General features: G+C 36.6%; 1 protein-coding gene across 1 annotated transcript in view; it reads right to left on the bottom strand.

Annotated features, from left to right (window-relative positions):
* The window catches only part of CALR3 (calreticulin 3), a 29,654-nt gene that overhangs the window by 1,604 nt on the left and 6,000 nt on the right, over positions 1-22,050 (bottom strand). The window contains 6 exon segments of the mRNA XM_027845445.1: positions 4,133-4,225; positions 6,339-6,482; positions 6,785-6,892; positions 10,584-10,793; positions 19,579-19,673; positions 21,416-21,619. Of these exon segments, the coding sequence (XP_027701246.1) occupies positions 4,133-4,225; positions 6,339-6,482; positions 6,785-6,892; positions 10,584-10,793; positions 19,579-19,673; positions 21,416-21,619 (854 nt within the window).

Here is a 22,050-nt window from a genome sequence, read left to right as displayed (position 1 = left end):
TACATAGATTATTTCAATAGCCTCCTAAATGGTCTCCCTGCCTCAAATTTCTCCCCATTCCAGTCCATTGTACACATTGTTGCCAAAGTAATTTCCTTAAATGCAAATGTGACCAAGTGACTCCCCTATTCAACCAACTCCAGTGGTTTTCTCTTGCCTCTCCACTTCTGTTTAGCTTTTTAAAGCACTATGCCACCTGGCCCCAACCTATCTCTCCAGTCCAATCTTTGGACATTACTTTAGCCCCTACACTCTGTAACCCAACCAAATGCATCTCCTCTCTGCTCTTGGCTCACGACACTCTGTCTCCCATCCCTGGGCCTCCCTACCTTTGCCTCACTGAGGACAACACTAAGTTGCAGCACAACTAGAATCTTCTCCATGAAGCCTTTCCTGCTTCCTCCCCACTGCTAGAACCTACCCTCCCAAGTAACTTTATATATATTTGCATTTATTAACTTACGTTTATGCTGAATATATTTTATATACTTGTGGTCTCTCCCATTAAAATGTAAGCTCATGTCAAGAAGGGATTATTTCATTTACCATACTTATGTCTCCAGCATCTAGCACAGTACCTGAATGCAGAAGGAGCTTAACAAATGCTTGATGTTTGATTGGTTTTCTTTCCTCCATCCTTCCTGAAGCCATGGAGGATTGATTAGGAAGCAGTCTCTGCCCCTTATGCAGTGTACTAAGACCTTCCTTGCTGTTTTCTTCCAAATTCTGCTTCTTTAAGCAATCCTCTTGCTTTTTGTGGATCAAGAAAGGCTTCATGTAGAAGGTGGGACTAGAACTGGGCTTTGAAAGAAAGTAGGCATTCTAAGAGGTGGAGGCAAAGAAGGCATTGAGAAGGGAAGACAGCTAGTGGCAGACTAAACAGAGCCCTGAACCTGGCGTCAGGAAGACCTGAGTTCAAATGTTGTTGCAGACACAAACTAAATGACACTCAGCAAGTCGCTTAACAGATTTCAGCAGCTTCCTTATAAGTAAAATGGAAATACTATCACTGACCTCCCAGGGTTATTATGAGGGCAAAATGAGATAATATTTGTAAAGTGCTTTGTATATAGTATACAATACAGTATACAATAAGCCTGGAAAGGTAGGTTGGATCCAAGTTGTGAAGGGCTTTAAATGCCAAACAAGATTATGGCCTTGATTCTAGAGGCAATGTGTAGTTACTGTCAGTCAGTCAACAACCATTTACTAAGTGCCTACTATGTTCGAGGCATTATGCTAAGCACTGGAGATATAAAGAAAAAAAAAACCAAAAACCAGTGTCCTCAAGGAGCTCACAGTCTAATGGTGTAGACAACATGCAGACAACTATGTATAGGATAAATTTAGGGTGGTCACTAAAGGAAGCAAGGAGCCACAGAGTGAAACACTAAAATTAAGGAGAACTGGAAAAGGCTTTTAGTAGAAGGTGGGACTTCAGCTGAGATTTGAAGGAAGCCAGGGAAGCTAAGGGGCAAAGATGAGGATGGAGAGAGAGTTCCAGGCATGAAGGTATAACCAGTGAAACCATGTGTAAGGAATAGCAAGAAGACCAGTATCACTGGATTGTAGAGTATAGTTAGCTAATAATAATAATAGTAACAATAGCTAACAGTTATCTAGCACCTACTATGCAAAGTGCTTTACAATTATTATCTCATTTGATCTTCATAACAACCCTGTGAGGTAGGTTATTATTATCATCCTCATTTTACAGATGAGGAAACTAAAGTAAATTGGGGTTAAGTGACTTGCCTAGGGTCACATAGATAGTAAGTGTCTGAGGACAGCTTTAAACTCAGGTCTTCCTGACTCTAGGCCCAGTGGTCTATTCATTGCACCACCTAGTTGGGAGAAAGACTGATGAAGTAGGAAGGAGTCTGGTTATGAAGAGCTTTAAAAATCAAAAAGAGGATTTTATATTTGATCTTGGAGGTATAAGGAACCACTGGAATTTACTGGATACAAAGGTGATATGGTCAGACCTACATTTCAGAAAGATCAATTTGATAGCTGATTGAAGAATGGATTGGAGTGGGGAGAAAGTTGAAGCAGGCAGACCAACCAGCATGCTCCTGTGATGGTCCAAGTGTGAGATAATGAGGGCCTGCAGCAGGGTGGTGGCAGTGTCAGAGGAGAGATGGGGACATATACAAGAGATATTACAAAGGTAGAAATAACACTACTTGACAACTGATTGGATATAAGGGTAAAAGAGAGTGAGGAGTTGAGGTTGAATCCTAGGTTGCAGGCCTAGATGACTAGGAGGGTGGTGGTATTCTCAACAGTAATAGGGAAGTTAAGAGGTGGGAAGGGTTTGCAGGGGTGGGGAACCTGTGGCCTTCTAGGTCCTTGAGTATGGCCTTTTGACTGAGGCCAGGTTTTACAGAACAAATCCTTCTATTAAGGGGATTTGTTCTATGGAGTTTGGATTGAGTCAAAGGGCCACACTTGAGGACCCAGAGGGCCACATGGTTCCCTACTCTTGGTTTGGGGAAAAGAGGATGAATTCAGTTTTGGACATGTTGAGTTTAAGATGTTTATCAAATATTCAGTTCAAGGTATCTAATAGGCAGTTGAAGATGCAGGATTGGTGGTTGTGAGAAAGATTTGGGCTGGAAAAACAGATTAAAGAATCATCTGCATAGAGATGATATATGAAACTCTGGGAGCAAATAAGGTCACCAAGTGAAATAGTTCAGATGAACAAAAGAAGAGGGCCCAGGATAGAGCCCTGTGGGACACCCTTTCCCACTGTTAGTGAGCATGAATTGGATGAAAAATCAATCAAAAGAGATAGAGCAGGAGCCCAGATACAAAGGAGAACAGAAGAAAGTGTCCCAAAAACCTAGAGAGGAGACTATCAAGGAGAAAAAGGTGATCAACAGGGCCAAAGTCTGCAGAGAGGTCAAGAAGGACTAAGATTGGGACAAGGCCATTACATTTGACAATTAAGACCATTATTAATTTGAGAGAAAGCAGTTTCAGCTGAATGATGAAGTCAGAAGCCAGACGTCAGAGTTAAAAAGAGGGTGAGAGGAAATGACGTGAAGGCTCCTATTGCAGACACCCTTCTTACAGAGTTTAGTCACAAAAGGGAGGAGAGAGATATAGGACAATAGCTAGTGGAGACAGATGGACTGGCTGAGGGTTTTTTGAAAGACAGAGAGACATGAACATGGTTGTAGGCAGCAGGGAAGCAGAAAATCAATAGGAAGTGATTGAAGATTAGTGAGAGAACAGGGCTGAGAGAGGGGGCAATCTGCTAGAGAAGATAGGATGGAATGGGATCGCTTGTAGAAGCATGTAGAAGGGTTTGTCTTGGCAAGGAGAAGGGCCGCCTCATGTGAGACAAGAGTAGAAGAGGAGAGAGGGGCAAAATGCATCTGAGTGATGTGAGATGAAGTAGAAGGGAGAACAGTCTCTGTGAATAGCCTCAATTTTTTCAGTGAAATACAAAGCACTGCAGTTCACTGAGCAATGGAGACACTGAGATGCTCTTTAGCTTATCAGTGTCCTTCCTTAGTGGTAGTGCCCCATGACTACGCATAATACTCCAGATGTGGACTAACTACAGCAAAGTACAATGTCACTTCCTTCTTCCTGGAATTTACACCTTTCTTAATATAGCCCAAGGTCACATTAATCTTTTGTTTGCCACATCATATCCACATTGTGTTTACAGTCTCTTAAAATCCTCAGATCTTTTTCAGACAAATGGCTGTCTAGTCATGCCACTTTCATCTTTTACTTCTTTTTTTTTCTTTTTTTAGACAATTGGGGTTAAGTGACTTGCCCAGGGTCACACAGCTAGTAAGTGTCAAGTGTTTTGGTCAGAAGCCAGATTTGAACTCAGGTCTTCCTGACTTCAGGGCCAGTGCTCTACCCACTGCGCCACCTAGCTGCCCCCATCTTGTACTTCTGAAATTTATTTTTAACCCATTTAAGACTTTGCATTTATTCCTAATCAATTTTGTTTTTATTAGATTTTAGCCTGATGCTCTCACATTACATAATAAAAGTTATAATTAAATTCATAATAAGGACATTTAAATAAAAAAGGAAATATGCACACAAAAGGCACAGCATTTACCATCTGCTATGTATTTAAAGAAATAGGAATTTTATTTACCTTTGTCCTTCCCCAGGTTTTCATTCCAAACTCTGCAGCATAATTTTCATCATCAGTGATCAAAAAGTTATCAAAGATAGTTCCAGATCTTACCTAGTTGCGAAAGGTAAACCAATTAATGTTTGTTATATAATGCTTTAAAAAACATTTCATAAAATTATTAGGATTAAGAGCTGGAAGGGTCCTTAGAGATCACATAGCTTATTTTCTTTTTCTTCTTATTCAAATTCTCAAATGTACCTGTACTGTAATGAGTTGAATATTCCCTCAAATGTTGCAGATTGCAGCCCATCCCCATCTGCCCATCCTACAGTACTCCAATAAGTTTACAAGTGGGGCCAGCCCTTGCGCTATAAAAAAAGGAAACTGAGTCCCAGAGGTTAAGTGACTAACCCTAATTTTCACAACTAGCAAGAACCAGAGGAATGTTTCTGACACTTATGTACATAAAGAAAAGATGTAGAGGAGTTGTGATCTATGTTGATAAAGGGAGATGAATTCTTAGATCCTTCAACTTGGAAAATGGAATGTTGTATTTTAAGCATATAAGAATTTACCTCAAAATTCCTACTCTGTTTTCCCCAGCACCATTTTAGTGATTACTACTCCAGAAAGCATGGTTAAACAAGTTTATAGAAGCTTTAGGTAACTCCAGTGTATTGTATTTAGAATATCATAAATTTTAAAAATATTACTTGACTCCGACCTTAGCCTCAGAATCCAAACAGTTCTATTACTTTATACCCTTTTCAAAACATAATTGCGCTAAAACCAAGAAGAAAATAAATCACACTTCCATTTGACTTCTGTGTATGAGAAGTCTTCTATTACATTTCTATGTATCCTGTTTCTTGCAGAAAATATAAATTCCTTAATCTGTGTAACAACCAGATCAAAAGAAAAGTCTCTATATGTGTAATAGTCATTTCACATCCATGGTTTTGTATATTTATTTATATAATATGTATATGCATTATATGTATGGTACATATATATATACATATATGTATACCACAGAAGCTCTCTTTTAAAAAATTATCTTATTTTTGTTGATACTTCTTGTTTCTATTTACCATTTGTTCTGAATATCTTACCTCCTCTTACCCACTGAACCATCCTTTATGACAAAGATTATAAGAGGAAGAAAAAAGCAATTGAGTAAGAAAGAAAAACACAGCAAAACTAATCAACACGTAGAATATATATATATATATACACACACACATATATATATATGTATATATATATATATATATGACAGTATTATGTAACATTCTACAATCCCTAGTACCCCACCTATGCAATGAAGTAAGGAGTTGTATTTTTTCAACTTTTCTCTGGGTCAACTCTTCTAGCTTGGTCACTATAGTTACATAGAGTTTGGCTCATGGAAGTTCACTTAAAATAGGATGCATTTAATGCTGTGTGAATTATTTAGACTATGTGAAAGTTGTTGTTGTTCAGTTGTATCCAATTCTTCATGATCCTATGGACCATAGAATGCCAGAAACTTCCCTACTCCACTATCTCCCAAAGACCATCCAACCTCATGTTCATTGTTTCCATGACACTATTTAGCCATCTACAGGGAATATATTCTTTCTCCTTTGAGATAATGCCTTGGCCAAAATTACTTACAAATAATTAACATCCAAAAGCAAATTTAATTCTATGCGGGAAATGTTTTATTTTATCTTTTCTATAAAGATATAAATTATAGTCCACTGAGCCCTAATATTGACATAGCCCTTCAGGTCCAGGCCAATAAGACAATAAGATCCTTTGTGTGATTTAATGATCAAATTCTCTTGGAAAGAATTCAAGAAAGACTTCCTTTACTGAGAGCATTTCAACAGTCAGTAGTATTACAATGACATTATAGTGTACACAGGATGAAAAGAACTCTTTAATACCAAAACACACATAACTTCATCTTTGAGAAGTTGAATTTGTCTATATAACATTCAGTTAATTTAGCTAAAGACAACAAAAGGTGAAGCCTACTCAAGGGAATAAAATAAGAACAGTTATTTAAACTTACACTGTGATACTTTATCAGGTCTTCTTAAATATTTACTATCAGCATTATTCCCCAATGCTGTGATGATTTTAATAAACCTACTAAATATACCTAGTCTGATGTCAATTCAGGAGGGGAGTGTCAAATCTCTTAGTTTCTAGTTAAAGTGAATTAAACTCAAGTGACCTGCCAAACTTCCAGTCCAATAACACCAATATTCTCATATTCTGAGAGTTCAAAATCTTGCAAGTATCCTGGATTTTCAATCTTCTGATGAAGCCAAACATCTTTATAATCTGAATTATCCATATTCTCTGATTTCAATCCATCCTGCAATAAACCACAAAAAAGTAGTCAAAATATGGCCTAATGATTATAGGACTTAGAGCTGGAGGGGACTTTAGAAATCATTTCGTCTAACTCCTCATTTTACAGATAACAAAACAGGCTCCAGGGTGACTTTTCCAAGGTCACACAGGGATTATAGTTTTTAAAAAATCTAGAATTAAACCCGAGGGTTTCTGATTCCAAATGTAATGTTCTTCCTACTACACCAACCTGTTCTTGCCAACCCCCTCATGGTTATAGCCCCATCATGGTACAACATAATTCTTGAAGAAAATGATAGATACTTTATATTTAGGTTTCTGGATCAATGATGGCTGCCATTCTCCATCCAACTCACTATTCCAGTCGCTAGGCTTGTTAGCACTGGCATCCAAAAAGTGTTTATCCCAGTCCTGTGAAAAAGAATTAGTATACATTTACATTTACATTTACATTTACATTCCACTAGGGATTCTCATGTATCTTCCCAGTTTAGGGGAGTAGAGTCAGGATTCCATTCTTATAAGATTCTCCCTGCTCCCAACCTTCCTCCCTCTCCAGCTGCTAAAACAATCTTCCTAGGACACAGGTCTAACCATGTCTCTGCTCTGTATACAAAACTGGGGTGGTTCATTACTGCTTGGAGGATAAATTACTAACTCCTTGAGTTGGTATTTAAAGATCTCCATGATCTGGTTCCAACCTACCTTTCCAACCTTACCATACATTATTCTCCTTTACACATTATGTCTAAGTCAAATTGGACTGAGAGCTATTCTTTGTCTTAAATTTTTCATCTTTTGCCTCTGTGCATTCACAAAGGTCACCCCATTGTGCTTGGAAGCATTCCCTCCCTCCTCATCTTTACCTCTCAGGTTCTTTATCATCTTTCAAGGCTAGCTTCAGATGCTCCTCCTCTGTGAGCAGCCTTCAGCTGCTTTTAGTGTTCTCTCCTGCCTTAAATTACTTACCTGTATACCTGTTATATCTAATCAGCATATTGTAAGTTCCTTGAAGGTAGGGACTGCTTCATTTCTGACTTTGTATCCCCAGCACCTAACATACTGTTTTGTCCATAGTAAGCATTTAAATAAATGCTTATTGAATTATTTTCTCACTCAAGCACTTTGGATTCCCTTACCTGCTAAGAAGTCCTAGTCAGATACATGGGTATGCATGTCTGTGTCCTTTTCTCTAACCATATTAGCAAATACTTTAAAGTATTTAATGACCAATCTAGCAAACACCAAACATTTATTGAATGCCTACCATGTGCCAGAAACTGTGCTTGGTGTTGGGAATATAAAGACAAAAGTGAAGCAATCCCTGCTTACATGTCCTATATATGTATATGTATGTGTATAGTGTAATGGAGAGAGACTTGGTTCCATCCCTCCTCCAAGCTTAGTTGATGTACTCATAGATGATGAGACTTTGATACATTCACAAGATGTTAATACCCTGCTATCTCATTACAACATAATTGAATTAGAAGGAGCAATGAAACTGGCTGGGCTGAAACGTTAGTCACCCCCGCCCCCATCCCCACTCTCACCTCCCACTGGTGCTTTAAGTAATTAGGCCTGCCAATGGTTCAAGGGAATGCAGGCTGGGAGCAGTGGTGGAGCGACCTCTATGCCTCGAGTCAAGGGCCACAAAGTGGGAATGGGGAATTCTCTCAGAATTAAGAATGTGGAGAAAGTTTAGCTAGTGTATATATATATATGTGTGTGTATATGTATATATATATATATATATATATAATATATATATACACATACACACACATACAAAAGAGCTAAATATACGTGTGTGTATATACACACACACACACACACACATATACATACTTGTGTAAAGAACATCACTTCTGATGCCTTTTTGTATTCTGATACTTCATTGTGTTATGGTGATGACTTTCCTAATTGGTTTCCTCATCTCAAGTTTCTGCGCTTTCCAATCTATCTTTCATATAGTTGCCAAATTGATATTCCTAAAGCACTAGTCTGACCATGTCACTCCATTGCTTAAGTTTCTGTGGATTTCTACAGGCCGTGGAATAAAATACAATTCCTCAGTCTGGTATTTATAGTCTTTCACAATCTGGCTCCAACCTGTCTTTCTAGCCTGATTTGACATTGTTCCTGTTCACCCACTATACTTGCCAGCCAAACTAGCCTGTCTTCCCCCTGTACACAATATTTCATTTCCTGTCACTTTGTTCAAGCTATTCACTGCCCCCAGAATGCTCTCCCTTTTTATCTTCACCTCTTGGAAATCCTAGCTCCCCTTTAAGACATGGCTCAGGTGCTCTGTCGTATATGAAGCCTTTCCTGATCTCCATGCCCCACCCCCACTCCACCAAGTTGTTTGTGTCCTCCCTCTCCCTATAATTATTCTGGATTTACTCTCCCTATATTTTGTATTTATTTACATATGTTTCTGTTGGGTCCTTCTAATAGAATGTAAGCTCCCTGAAGGAAGGGAAACACAGTTTCATTTTTGCTTTCTATCTCCAGGGCCTAGGACAATGCTTGGCATATATAGGTGTTTAATAAATGTTTGTTGAATTGCTTTGAAGTAATGAAGAATGAAGGAAGCCAAGTGAGAACAATCTTCTATATATAATGATTAGGACTATGTAAAAAATAATCATGAGAATAGCAATGATGAGAAAACTGGATGCTTTTGTTGTTTTGTTAAAGTTATTATATTGCATTTTATCTATTACATGAAGTGAATATATACACATACCCTGACAGCAGCAACCAACTTTTAAACCATCTCCATGCTCTTGTACAGGTAGCTCCCTACCTCTTGGAATGTTTAATTGTGTTCAAGGTTCAACTCAAGGACCACTTTTTCTACCAAGCCTTCCTTTCCTACTTCTCCCAGGTTACTATTGCTTTCCCTGCCCTCATCCTAAAAATTGAATTTACTTTTGTACATATTTTTCATGTATTTATCTGTGTATATGTTCCTTTTCTCTCCTCCTCCAGTGGAATGTAAACTCCTTTGGGATAGCTTTGTTTTTGTCTCAACATCAAGAAACACGGTAGGCATTTCATAAATGATTATGGAATTGAATATCTCGGGTTCTCAAATGCCAACAGAATACAAATTCTGGCAGAGCTTATTAACCTTCCTGCATAACCTTCCTGTGATGACTTATGTGACTGTCATTTGAAGACCAGTGAGAAGATAGCTATTATCAAAAAGTTAGCCACCATATGACTTTTTTTTTTTTTTTGCCTCTGGTAACTCATGTCACTATCCAATAAAAGAAAAATTAAAAAGAATTCATCAACCTTGTAAACTTTGTCTCTCTCTATATAGGGCAGTCCAAATCAGCTTTCTTGTTCAGAAATGCTATCACTGACTAGCTTATATTATATAACTGTTTTTGTTTCACTTGATTCTTGCTTAGTACATAATATATTCCAATATTCCCAAAAAATTCATAATTCCATTCGTGTGGATACTTCTTCTCCAATGCAGATTGCAATGCCTCCACATGTTAGTAGGTGGTTCATAAATTGTTTTGGACAAAAAAAAATTCTAATATGTGGTAGCTAGCATTCTAGTAACAAGCCTCTCCAACCTTGGCTAGACTGGTTGTCATATCTATGTTCAAGTCTCTACTTGAAGTCTTTCCAGCTCAGCAGAACCCATCAGAGACGGGTTTATACACAGATAAATACATCACTCCATTAGCAAAGCCTTTAAAAACTTGGGATCACTTTGATTCCATGATAAAACACTGGGAAGGCTTTAGCAGAAGCAGAGTAAGTATAGCTCAAAAAATACTTCACATTCAAAGTAAAAAAAAAACAATAAATTAAATTTTTATATGTCAGAGATGCAAAAAAAAAATGTAAACCACATTTACAGTAGTGAAAAAAATCCAGCACCTAAACTTTAAATGTTATAGATCCTTTCCACAGTACAGTGAATTCTCCAAGATACATGACCAATATATAAGCGCTTGATATTTTTGAAAAGAAAATTGGGCATTTTCAACGGAGTACTGATGTGTTAACCAGTTATTTGCAAACTATGTTTTACATTTTCATAAATTCTACAACCGTTCAGAGAAAAATAAACCTGAGAAGGAACATCACTGGGCTTATCGTTCTGAGACAATTTATCCCAATTCTTAGGCATCTTCAATGCAGATTTCTCCATTTTTCTAACTCCTCCTAAATCCCAATCCTCTTCTATATTGCCTGATTCAATTATGTCAGTATCAATTTTCACTTCATAAGTTAGATCTGGTCTTAATGTCAGAGTGTATAAATGTGTAAAGCCATCAACCTGAAAATTTTAGAGAGAAAAAAAAGACAATGAAACACTTATTCATGCTTCTCTTCCAGCCAAAATATGTATTTAAAAATTCCTTCACTGGTAACAATTTTAAGATTAATTTTAGGACTATAAGTTTACTTAACTGTAAGAACCTAACATGAACATCTAAATTTACATAAAAGATGAGTAATTATTTACTTTATAGCAGGGTCTTTAATTATATAGATAGGTTTCCTTTAAATAGCAAACTCCCATTCAATACATTTATGATTCCCATTTATAAAATGAATACAGATGTTTTCTGTAATGCTATGTAAACTGAAGGATACTTGTCCTTCTTAAGTTATTGTTATATTTAGAAAGCAACTAAGCATAATTTGCTATGTTGTATATACTTAAAGAAATCTACTTTTAAATATGTTCTTTCTCTTTGTCAAAAATCACATAGTTATAGCTCAAGTGAGATGATCTTATTGTTGGAAAAATCACTCAGGGCACAAAACATTATACAGGCTCATTGAATTGAACCGATTCTCAAAGAATTAACACAGTGTACAATTAAAATAACACGTCATAAGTCTAAAAAATAGCAAAACTTCTAAATTATATAGCTCTGGAATGTAAGAATTGGAACAGACAGTAGATCATTTAAACCAACTCTCTCTTTTTATAAATAAGCAATCTGAGGCTCAGAAGGGTGATATAACTTGCCCAAGGTCAAACTATAAAAGCCAAGTTCTTCTCTAGAAATGCAAGAGGCACAGGAGAAATGACAGGAAACCAGATAAGAAGAGACAAGAAAACAAGGAAGAGCAAAGAGACTAGGAAGCCCGATAAGCAGCAGTGGCAGTCAGAAATGGTACCGGGGGTAACAAGCAGAAGCCAGAGCAGAAGAGAGACCCAGAATTTGGAATGTTGTCATAACTTTGGATGGCAGAGTTGTTTACCTCTCACTAATCTCTACAGGGATCACAATTTCACACAAACAAAACCCTAGGCACAGGATATATGTATGAAAGGGAGGAGGGTGGTGACATTTAGAGAATGGTAAGCCAAGTCCTATTTACTTCAACATCCTTAAAAGATATGTGGTTAGACTCAAGTAGTGCCATGATGAAGGTACACTGATGGCATAATTCAGAAGCTTAGTGGAACCGTATCGTAAAGTGTACAAGTTGTCTGTAAATAGTAGAAGAGTACTATAAATCATCCTATAATACAGATTCAATATTTTCTCTAGGGAGAAAAAACAACACAAAACCAAGATACTACCACCGGCCTAATAAAAATTTAAAAGGCAAGAGGTTTTTATGAGCAAATGCTATGTGCATTTCTTAATGAATGGTTTTGGTGTTTCAAAGTGAGAAATAGCACTTGAAGGTTATGATGCATATACACCAAACCATGAAACTATAGAATTTTGTGGGCTTTTTAAATAGCATATTCATCTCTGAGTGATACTTTCTGAACAGATTTACAATATTGATGAGACCTGACTCTTCTGAAGAATTCTGTTGAAGTCTACTCTACCAGGGTCTTGAAAATCAACTAGTATAGGTTTTAAGCAGAATGAAGACAAGTGGGCCATTCTCATGTATATAAATAGTATAGACACCTATAAAATGTTAGCAATTAGAAAATATTATTATATAACAACCTCCATCTGCCTCAATTTCCTCATCTGTGAAATAGGGATAATAATAGCACCTACCTCCAAGGCTGTTATGAGATCAAATGAGAGTATTTGTAAAGTGCTTTGCAAACCTTAAAGTAATATATAAATATTCGCTATATTTATCAGATATTTGTAGAATACAAGCTTGGATGAGCAATACTTTTAAAAACTGGTTAAAAACATCTTTTTTAACCTTCAGTACAATAAACAGGCAATATGGTTTAGTGTAAGGAGCCTGACTTGGAAGTCCGGAAGGATATGGCTGAAATCCAACTTTTGACACTTATTAGCAGTATGGCCTTGGGCAAATCATAGTTTTATTGATCTTCAGTTTTCTCAATTGTAAAATGAGAATAATAATGCTAATATGATATGCTAATCATAGTATTGTTGTGAAGATCAAATGAGAAATGTTGCTATATTACTTGCCCAGGATCATATAGCTATTAAATGTCTAAAGGCAGAATTGAATTCAGATTTTTCTGACTCCAGAAAGTAAAGGAAAAGGTAAAAGGAAAAGTTAAAACTCTTTTAAAGCCACCATACTTCTACTTGAAATAAAGGCCTAGTTAAAAAAATACCAGCAGCCCAGTGGTGCTGTTGTTATATGGTTCTAAGTAGAACACTACAAGTTCCCAAGAGTCAAAAATTATTATCACCCAGAGGATGATGGAAGGGTACAACGGTGCATGTGAGCAGGTTGTAACACAAAATAAATATGGAACAAAGCAGCAAAATCAAAAGGATGTATGCCATAGAAGAAATGTATGATCCAAAAAGAAGATGGCTGGTTAAGAGCTTAGGCTCACCAGTGAACATCCTTGTGCTCCACCAGTATACTTTCTGTGACAGGAGAAGGTGAGGAAGGCCCAAAAAATGTTGGGTGGCCCCCTGTGGTGAGTCTGTGGTGGGACATGGACAAGAGCTGCAGATGAGGGGTAGTGCTGTGATCTGGACCACTGAAGGAATTTCCACATCAATAAGACCACAGATACATTTGAATAGATGATAACAATTATAATAATAGCTAATATGTATAGAGATCTCTAGGGTTTGCAAAGCACTTGAAACCTTTATCTCATTTGATCCTCCTAACAACTCGGTGAGTGAGGTACAAGTAATATCCTCTTTTGATAAATGATAAAAATGAAGCTTGAAGATTTAAGTGACTTACCCCTCATGGCTGAGCCCAGATAAACTGATCACTCTTCCCACACCACTTCACTGCCTCTCCAGGGATTTCTTTCTGATGAACTCAGATTTTTTTTTGGGGGGGGTGAGGCAATTGGGGTTAAGTGACTTGCCCAGGGTCACACAACTAGTAAATGTCAAATGTTTGGTCTGAGGCTGGATTTGAATTCAGATCCTCCTGACTTCAGGGCTGGTGCTCTATCCACTGTACCACTGAGCTGCCCTGAGCTCAGATTTTTAAAGGGAACATAGTGGGGTCACACATGTTTTAAGCTTTAAGAACTTAAAATTGCACTCAAACTTTTGGAATCCTTTGTATAGCAAAGATGGGACATATGTCCTCAGAAAGAATACAAAGGAGTGGCACATACCTCAAAGAACAGTGTTAAAAAGGCCAAAGTTGTCTTGTCAGCAATGGTAAGGGCAGACAACAAAGCTATATTTGGGACAAAAATAAGAGTAAGGAAAGGACAGATTCAGTGTGCAAGGAGGGAAGTACTGACAACTGGGGTGTTCAATGAACATTTATTTGCTCGTTCCTCTCTCTACATATGGGGACATTGCTTTATTGGAGTTCTCCTGGCCATCTGGCTGCTACCTTTCAGTTTGCCTCCTCCTACCCAACTTTGGGTATCCCATAAGCCTCAGTTCTAGGCTCTCTTCTTTTCTCTCTCATACTTCTGGGTGATCTTATCTGATTTTGTTGGTTCAAATATTATGTCTATGCCAATGGCTACCATGTATGTATATGTATGCAAATGACTACATTGAAACACACATACACACCAAACACACACAACCTTAATCTCTCCAGTTCTGGATCTCTAACTGCCCATTGTACACTGAGTATCACCTGTCAGTACCAATGGTACCTCAAACTCACCATGTCTAAAATAGAATTCACCTATCATCTTAAAGTTTACAAAGCATTTTACAGTCTCATTTGATGCTTACAACTACTCTGTGAGGTAGATACTACTCCTATTCTCATTTTACAGTTAAAGAAACTGCCCCAGAGAGGTTAGATGACTTGTCCAGGGAGGCAGTAGGTATAATGGAAAATCTACGTCTTTCTGATTCCAAGTCTTGTACTTTATCAACTATACCTTCTATAACCCACCCCTCCTTTAGATTTCCTAGGGAATGTACAGTCATTCTTCTCGTTAGGCCACGTTCATAACTTCAGCATTGTCTTTCACATTTAACTCCCCTTCTTTCTCCTCAACAAAGTTGCCACCCTGATGCAGACCATCATCACCATATGCCTGGACTACTGCAACAGCCTTCCAGTTGGTCCTCCTGCATAGAGTCAAATTGTACTCCAGTCCATCCTCCACTCAGCTGCTAAAGTGATCTTCCTCTTGGTCAACATGACAAAACAGGTAAATGATAAATGTTGGAGAAGATGTGGGAGAATTGGAACACTAATGCATTGTTGGTGGAGTTGTGAAATGATCCAACCATTTTGGAGAGCAATTTGGAACTATGCCCAAAGGGATATAAAAATGTGCATACCCTTTGACCCAGCAATAGCACTTTTAGGTCTGTATCCCAAAAAGATCATACAAATGGGAAAAAGACCTACATGTACAAAAATATTTGTAGCAGTTCTTTTTGTGGTGGCCAAGAACTGGAAATTAAGGGGATGCCCATCAATTAAGAAATGGCAATTGAGGAATATGAATGTAATGGAATACTATCATGCTGTAAAAAATGATGAGCGGCAGATTCTTAAAATCTAGACACTGGTCAGATTCTTTTAATCTAGCCAATAGCTTACTAATGTTCAGGCTCCTTAAGAGTCTGCCCAATATGACAGATGTTCTAATAAACCCTGTCTTTGGCTGAAAAAAAAAGAAAGAAAGAAATGCTGAGCAGACAGACTTCAGAAAAACCTGGAAAGACTTGTATGAACTGATGCTGAGTGAAGTGAGCAGAGCCAGGAGAACGTTGTACACTGTAATAGCCATGTTGTGTGATGACTAACTTTGATAGACTCATCTCTTCTTATCAATGCAAGGATCCAAGACAACTCCAAAGGACTCGTGATGGGAAAATGCTATCTACATCCAGAAAAGGAACTATAGAGTCTGAATGAGATTAAAGTATATTATTTGCTCTTTTTTTTTCTTTTTTTGTTTGTTTCTTCTTTCTCATGGTTTCTCCCATTGGTTCTAATTCTTCTTTACAATATGACTGATGTGAAAATATGTTTAACAGGAATCTATATGTATAGCCTATATTAGATTGCATGCCATCTTGGGGGTAGGGAAAAGAGGAGAAAAATTTTAAACTCAAAAGCCTATAGAAGTGATTGTTGATAAATCAAAATAAATTAATATAAAAAATTAAAGTGATCTTCGTCAAGTACAGGTCTGACCACGTTACTCCTTTAATCAATACATTTCACCGGCTTCCTATTACTTTTAGGAACAAATGTAAAATCTTCTGTTTGACTTTTAAAGCCTTTTAAAACTAGAGGCTTTCTACCTTTCCAATCTTCTAATATCTTCTATCCTCCATATACTCTACAATCCAGTCACACTGGTCTCCTTGATGTCCTCTGCATAAGATACTCCATCTCACAACTCTGGGAGTTTTGATGGGCCATCTCCCATACCTGAACTCTCTCTCCTCCTCTCCACTTCCCGGTTTCTTTTAGCTCAGCTCAAATACACCTTCTTCAAGAGGTCCTTCTTGGTCCCTTCCACTACTAGTGCCTACCTTTTGAGATTACCTCCCTTTTACAATGTTTCTAAGTTATCTATACAGAATTGTTTGCATGTTGCCTCCTCCTTTAGAATGCTAGTTCCCTCGGGATAGGGTTGCGTTTTTGCCTTTCTTTGTATCCCCAGATCTTAGCACAATGCCTAGTATATAATAAGCACTTAATTAATAAATTTGTTGATCGACAGTCTAACTTAGATCTCCCTTAAGTCAGATTCAAGTCAGTTTCCAGGCTATATCTATTCTACCTAGGATGTCTCTCACATTGGCTGCCATCTCTAGACTCACATTGCTACCAGCCTAGTTTATCCTCATCATCACTATATTAGACTATTGTAATAACTTTCTTTTTGGTTTCTCTGTCTTTAGTTTCTCTTCTTTCCAATCCAGCCTTCATAATCTGTCAAAAGTCTTCCTAAAGCATAGGTATGATCATGTAGTCCTGCTAAAAACAACATTAAAAAATAAACAAAAACAAAACCAGAAAAATTACAAACTCCTTAACCTGAAAATTAACCTAAAACCAAACACCAACAGCACATTAAGACATCAGAATCCTCTGAACTAGGAGAGAGTCAGGACTAATATATTCATAATTGGGGACAAATCATCAGATACTATAAAGTCAGGTTCCTCAGTGCACCAGATCTTGTAAAATATTCTCAGTCCACAATTACAGACGTATTAAAAAAAAAAAAGCCTCAATGTGCCAAGGAAGTATTAGTTAGAAAGCAGTTATCTTCATCATACTTTTTTTTTCTGGTAGTTACAGCAGGTACCTGTCTTTTCCACTGTCCAAGACAAGTGAAGTTTCTCCTCTGCCTAAACAGTTCTCAACAGCAACAGCTATGCTATAACATTACACTGCACTCTTGCTATGTCTGAGTGCCTACAGGCCCATTAGGCTCATCTTGCTGTGCTAGGATCAGCAGTTTGGCCCAGGAAATGATCAGTATTATGGCTACTGACAGTTAGATAGATTCATAATTAGTTAAACAACCCAATTCAAAGAATGCTGATTAATAGGCCAGTGATAGCCTGAAAGGAGATCTTTCTATTAGACTACCACAGGGCTTTACCTAGGCCCTGTATTATTTGACTTTTTTTTTTAATCAGTTAATTGGATAAAGATGTAGATGGCACAAAAGTTTTTATTATAGAATTAGGAAACAAAAACATCTCAGCTGTTTGAATGCTAGGTAAAATGCAGCAACAAGATGAAATTCAGTAGAGATAAAGACGGAGTACTACTATAATTTATTTGTGGAAAAATCAACTACATGTGAAAAAGGTCTAGGTTTTGTTTGACTGAAAGCTCAATACACATAAAGAGTGGCGCCAAACTTGTCCTGGATGTTAATTAGATCTTTGGTAATATTGACAGAAGTATCCTGTCCAGGAAAGGGAAATGACAGTACAACTATGTGCTAGTCAGACTAAGTCTGAAGTATTCAGATCGAGGAACCATTTGGGGGGGGGGGGCATGCTCTGGAACATGTTCAGAGGAGGGTGACAAGAATGGTGAGAAGACTAAAATTATATCTTAAGAGGGAGTGCTTGAAGAAATTAAAGACCTTTAGCCTGGAGAAAACTTATTGGGGAACACATTATTATAACCCTTACATTACTGAAGGGCTGTGATATGGAAGAAAGATTAGACTCATTATATATAGCTCCTAAAGGCAGAACTAGAACCACTTGATGACAAGGAGGCAAATTCTGGCACGACTGTAAGAACAATTAAACTCTCTAAAAAACTCTCTAAAAAAATATGGATTGCCTTGTGACATCCTTAAAACAAGAAATTCTTAACATAGGAGATATTAAAAGAAAGAACAGGTATTCAAGGATGAACATTTGTTAGGAAGAAGACCGAGGTTAGAGCTTTGTCAGACACTCCGTTAGAGAGTGAGATATGGGTAATGATCCATTAAAAGGGACAGTGGAGTAATCAGAGAGGTAGGAGAAGAACTAGAAGGGAGCACTTCACATTTTAAAAAGATACAAATAATCAAAAAGCAAACAGACATCAGAGACTTCAAGAAAGCAAATTCTAGGCTATTTTTAGGGTACTCATTTAGGCTTATGTCCCATACCATTTTTATCTACAGTACAATAACTGATGTTTGTAATGCCCTGTAGCCAGATAGTACAATGAGTAGAGCACTGGGCTTGAAATCAGGAAAACTCATTTCCTGAGTTCAAATCTGGCCTCAGACACTTACTGGCTGTGTGACCCTGAGCAAGTCACTTCACCCTGTTTGCCTCAATTTTCTCATATGTAAAATGAGCTAGTGGAAGGAAATGGCAAATCACTCTAGCATCTCTGCCAAGAAAACCCCGAATGGGGTCATGAAGAATCGGAAACGACTGAACAACAACAATGACCTTTAGCCATCAAGAAACATATTCATTATATCCTATTTAAGGAAACAAAGAGGTAAGCTTCAGAAAGATTTTTATGGTTAAAATAAAAAGGTAATTTGGCACCAAAAAACTTAAACTTCAGTCACCAGGGGACATGTCATTCTCTCAGAATGTTGTATAATTATTATACTAATGTATTTCTTATTGTATAAAGTATAGTGTAGTCCTGCAGCTTCACCTAAGGAAGAAATAGATACTTGTCTAGTAAAGAAAAATAAAAGGAAAAACACTAATCTTCAGTTAATTCAAAGAATTGATTTAGTACTTTAGATACATTTATAATTATGCTAAATGCTAATGAAAAGCTGGAAATTCCAGTAAATAAATTTCTATCTTCTTCTATACACAGGAAGAAACATAGTGTAGTGAAAAAAATAAATCAGACGGCTTGGGGTTTTAGTTTTTCTTTTTTTTTTTTTTCTGATTTTGACAAATCAGAATCAGGATTTGAACTCAAGTTTCTCCTAACTCTAAGGTACATTACATTACAGGATGCTGCTTTTCTCCATGGGGCTTGGGTTCTAATGTTGGTTTTGCCACCTTGTATGGTTCTGAGTAAGAAATTTCCCCTTTCTGGGTCTCAGTTTTCTAATCTATAAAATAAGGGAGATGAGTTAAATGATTTCTAAGGTCCTTTCCAGTTCTAATGTGGGGACATATCACTTGCATAGTACCATGTTTTAAAAGTTACACTATCTTTTAGAAACGATATAAAACAAATGTTAACAAAGAAACATTTTTCAATATTACTAACTTTTGCATGAGAGCATTTACCTTACACCTGATTGGTTTCTTGTTTGAATGATACTGATTCTTGTAAAATAAAATAACATGAACTTTCTTGATATCAAATCCACAAATATCAGGTCCTACAAAGAAAAATCATCTACTCTCAACTTCCTTAGATATTTTATCATTATTAAACACATTAAATATTTCTCCTAAAATATATGAAGCAAAGGGAAGTTTACATATTAAGCAATAACTATTCAAGTTATAAGTTATAAGTGTATAAATATATCCCACTTAAATGGATACCAAGGAACAAAAAGTAAGCTGCCAAATCCATACAAACTTTACTTTTTCAAACACTCATTCAAAATCCATTTAAATATTATATTACATGTAATTGTCCATATTTGCCTTGGGGAAAAAAGAGAAGGAATGATCTAGTTTCCCGGATAACAGCAGATTATGTGCAGCAAATTAGAAGGGGAAATGGGCTGCTGGAGACAGGCACACCATTAGCAATTAGAAGTGACAGCTGATAAGTGAAGGGGATCTCAGAAGATTATAAAAATCAGATACAACAACTCAGTAGTCTGGGGTCATTTGGTATAAAGGCAAATAAATAGTCCACCGTATTTCAATAGCTCTGTGAGAGCACTACTATACTAGGGTAATAAATAATAATGATCCTAAATCATCAAGAAAAAGGTGTTCTACTTAGTAGATTCTATTTGAGGAGATAGAGAACTACATAATACATATTGGAAGTATTTTCATAAGGAATATTAAAAGTTTAAAAATTGGCATTTAAAAGAACAAGTTTTATTCATGTCAAAAAGATTCTACAATTGTACTAAATTTCTAACAAATTCTACTAAAATGTTTGATAGTTTCAGTTACACATTTATAAAAAACATTTAATTTTTTTACTATAATGATACAGTTAGAGAGAACTTGAGGCATCATCTATGGGTCCTGAGAAATAATATGTAGTGCATATTTTCATTCATTGTAGATAATTCTACTTAATAGCTTATATATGCATAGTTTTTTATAATTTATAAGGCACTTGTACATATGTTATCTCATTTGGTCTATATAACACCCTTGTGAGGTAGGAAGGACAAGCATTATCACTTCCAATAACAGATGATGAAATGAAGTCTCACAGAGGTTAACATTACACAGCTAGAAGGTGATGGAGCAGGGATTTGAATTCACATCTTCTGACTCAAGTCTATTGTTCTTTCCTTTACACCATGCTGCCTATCTTATTTCAATGTAAATTCTCCCCTATTTTAAAGAATAAGTTCAACACCCAAGAACTGCTTTAGGGAAAACCAATGTAAACCTAAGTATTCATGACACCATTCCCTCCGCCATGATCTTGAATTTATAAACATTTCAAAATAAGGGGAGAAACGTTAAGTTGAGACTGCTGGGCTTTTAATCAGGAAACCTGGGTTCAAATCTAGACCCTTCAATTTATAAGCACGAGAACCATGAGCTGGTCATTTAGCTTCTTGAAACCTGTTTCTTCATCTGTAAAATGGATATGACAACACTTGAGATACCTACTCACGTGGCTGGTTGTTGTAACAGTGCCATAGAAATATGTTATTAATAATTAAGAATCATTCTTGTAATCATGATAATGCTATATGTCTATTTTTTAAAATATTTTAATCCAGAGAAGGGTACTATCATTATTCTAGAAGGAGATATTATGATAAACTGTGGCTAAGATTTCTGAAAGATTGACTCCAAGACTCTGTTTTTAGGATAGTTCTTGAAAAGCTGAACTCATGACTACATATCATTGCTTTTACATTATCACAATTTCAATATAGTTTTTTTAAAATAACTGCATCACTAAACTCACCAAACATAATGTAATACTGTGACTTCCTATTTAAGTTCTTCTGATCCAAATCTGAAGGAAAGATCTTAATATAACCCCCACCACAGTCCATCTTCTGTTCATGTTTTACTGTATACTGAATAACCAGAGTCTTTCCTTTATTGCTAAATGGTTTAAATCGTGAAGAGATAGCATAAAATTTTGCATTTTCAGTGGTTTGCAGACCTTTAAGCAAAAACATCAGTGTAAGTTCATATATTTCAACTGCAACAGCAATATATTGTCAGTGATGAATATCAATAAAATATAAAAAAAAGTTACCTTCCCCAGATTTTACAATAAAGCATCTTTAAAATGTATTAAATGACTATAATACATTAGATGCCTTATATCCAAACACACCACTAATAGGCAGGCTCACTTCCCAAAAGGAATGGATTTTATATTCACGGACGTTTATACAGTAAATTTTATCTAATGTCTGTTAATGCTATAAAAAGCACTTAAATAAACAGAACTTTTATTCTGAGTAACTGGGAGGATAGTAGTGATATCAACAGAAATACAGGCTTGGAAGAGGAGCCTCATCTCATTGAGAAAAGAAAGAAAACAAAACCCTTGTTATAAACATGTATAAGGAAGCAAAACAAATTCCT

This window comes from Vombatus ursinus, unplaced genomic scaffold (assembly GCF_900497805.2).
Source record: "Vombatus ursinus unplaced genomic scaffold, bare-nosed wombat genome assembly UNPS02014961.1, whole genome shotgun sequence".
NCBI lineage: Eukaryota > Metazoa > Chordata > Mammalia > Diprotodontia > Vombatidae > Vombatus > Vombatus ursinus.
The sequence above is the reverse complement of the archived record's forward strand: the minus strand, read 5'-3'. Positions and strand labels throughout refer to the sequence as shown.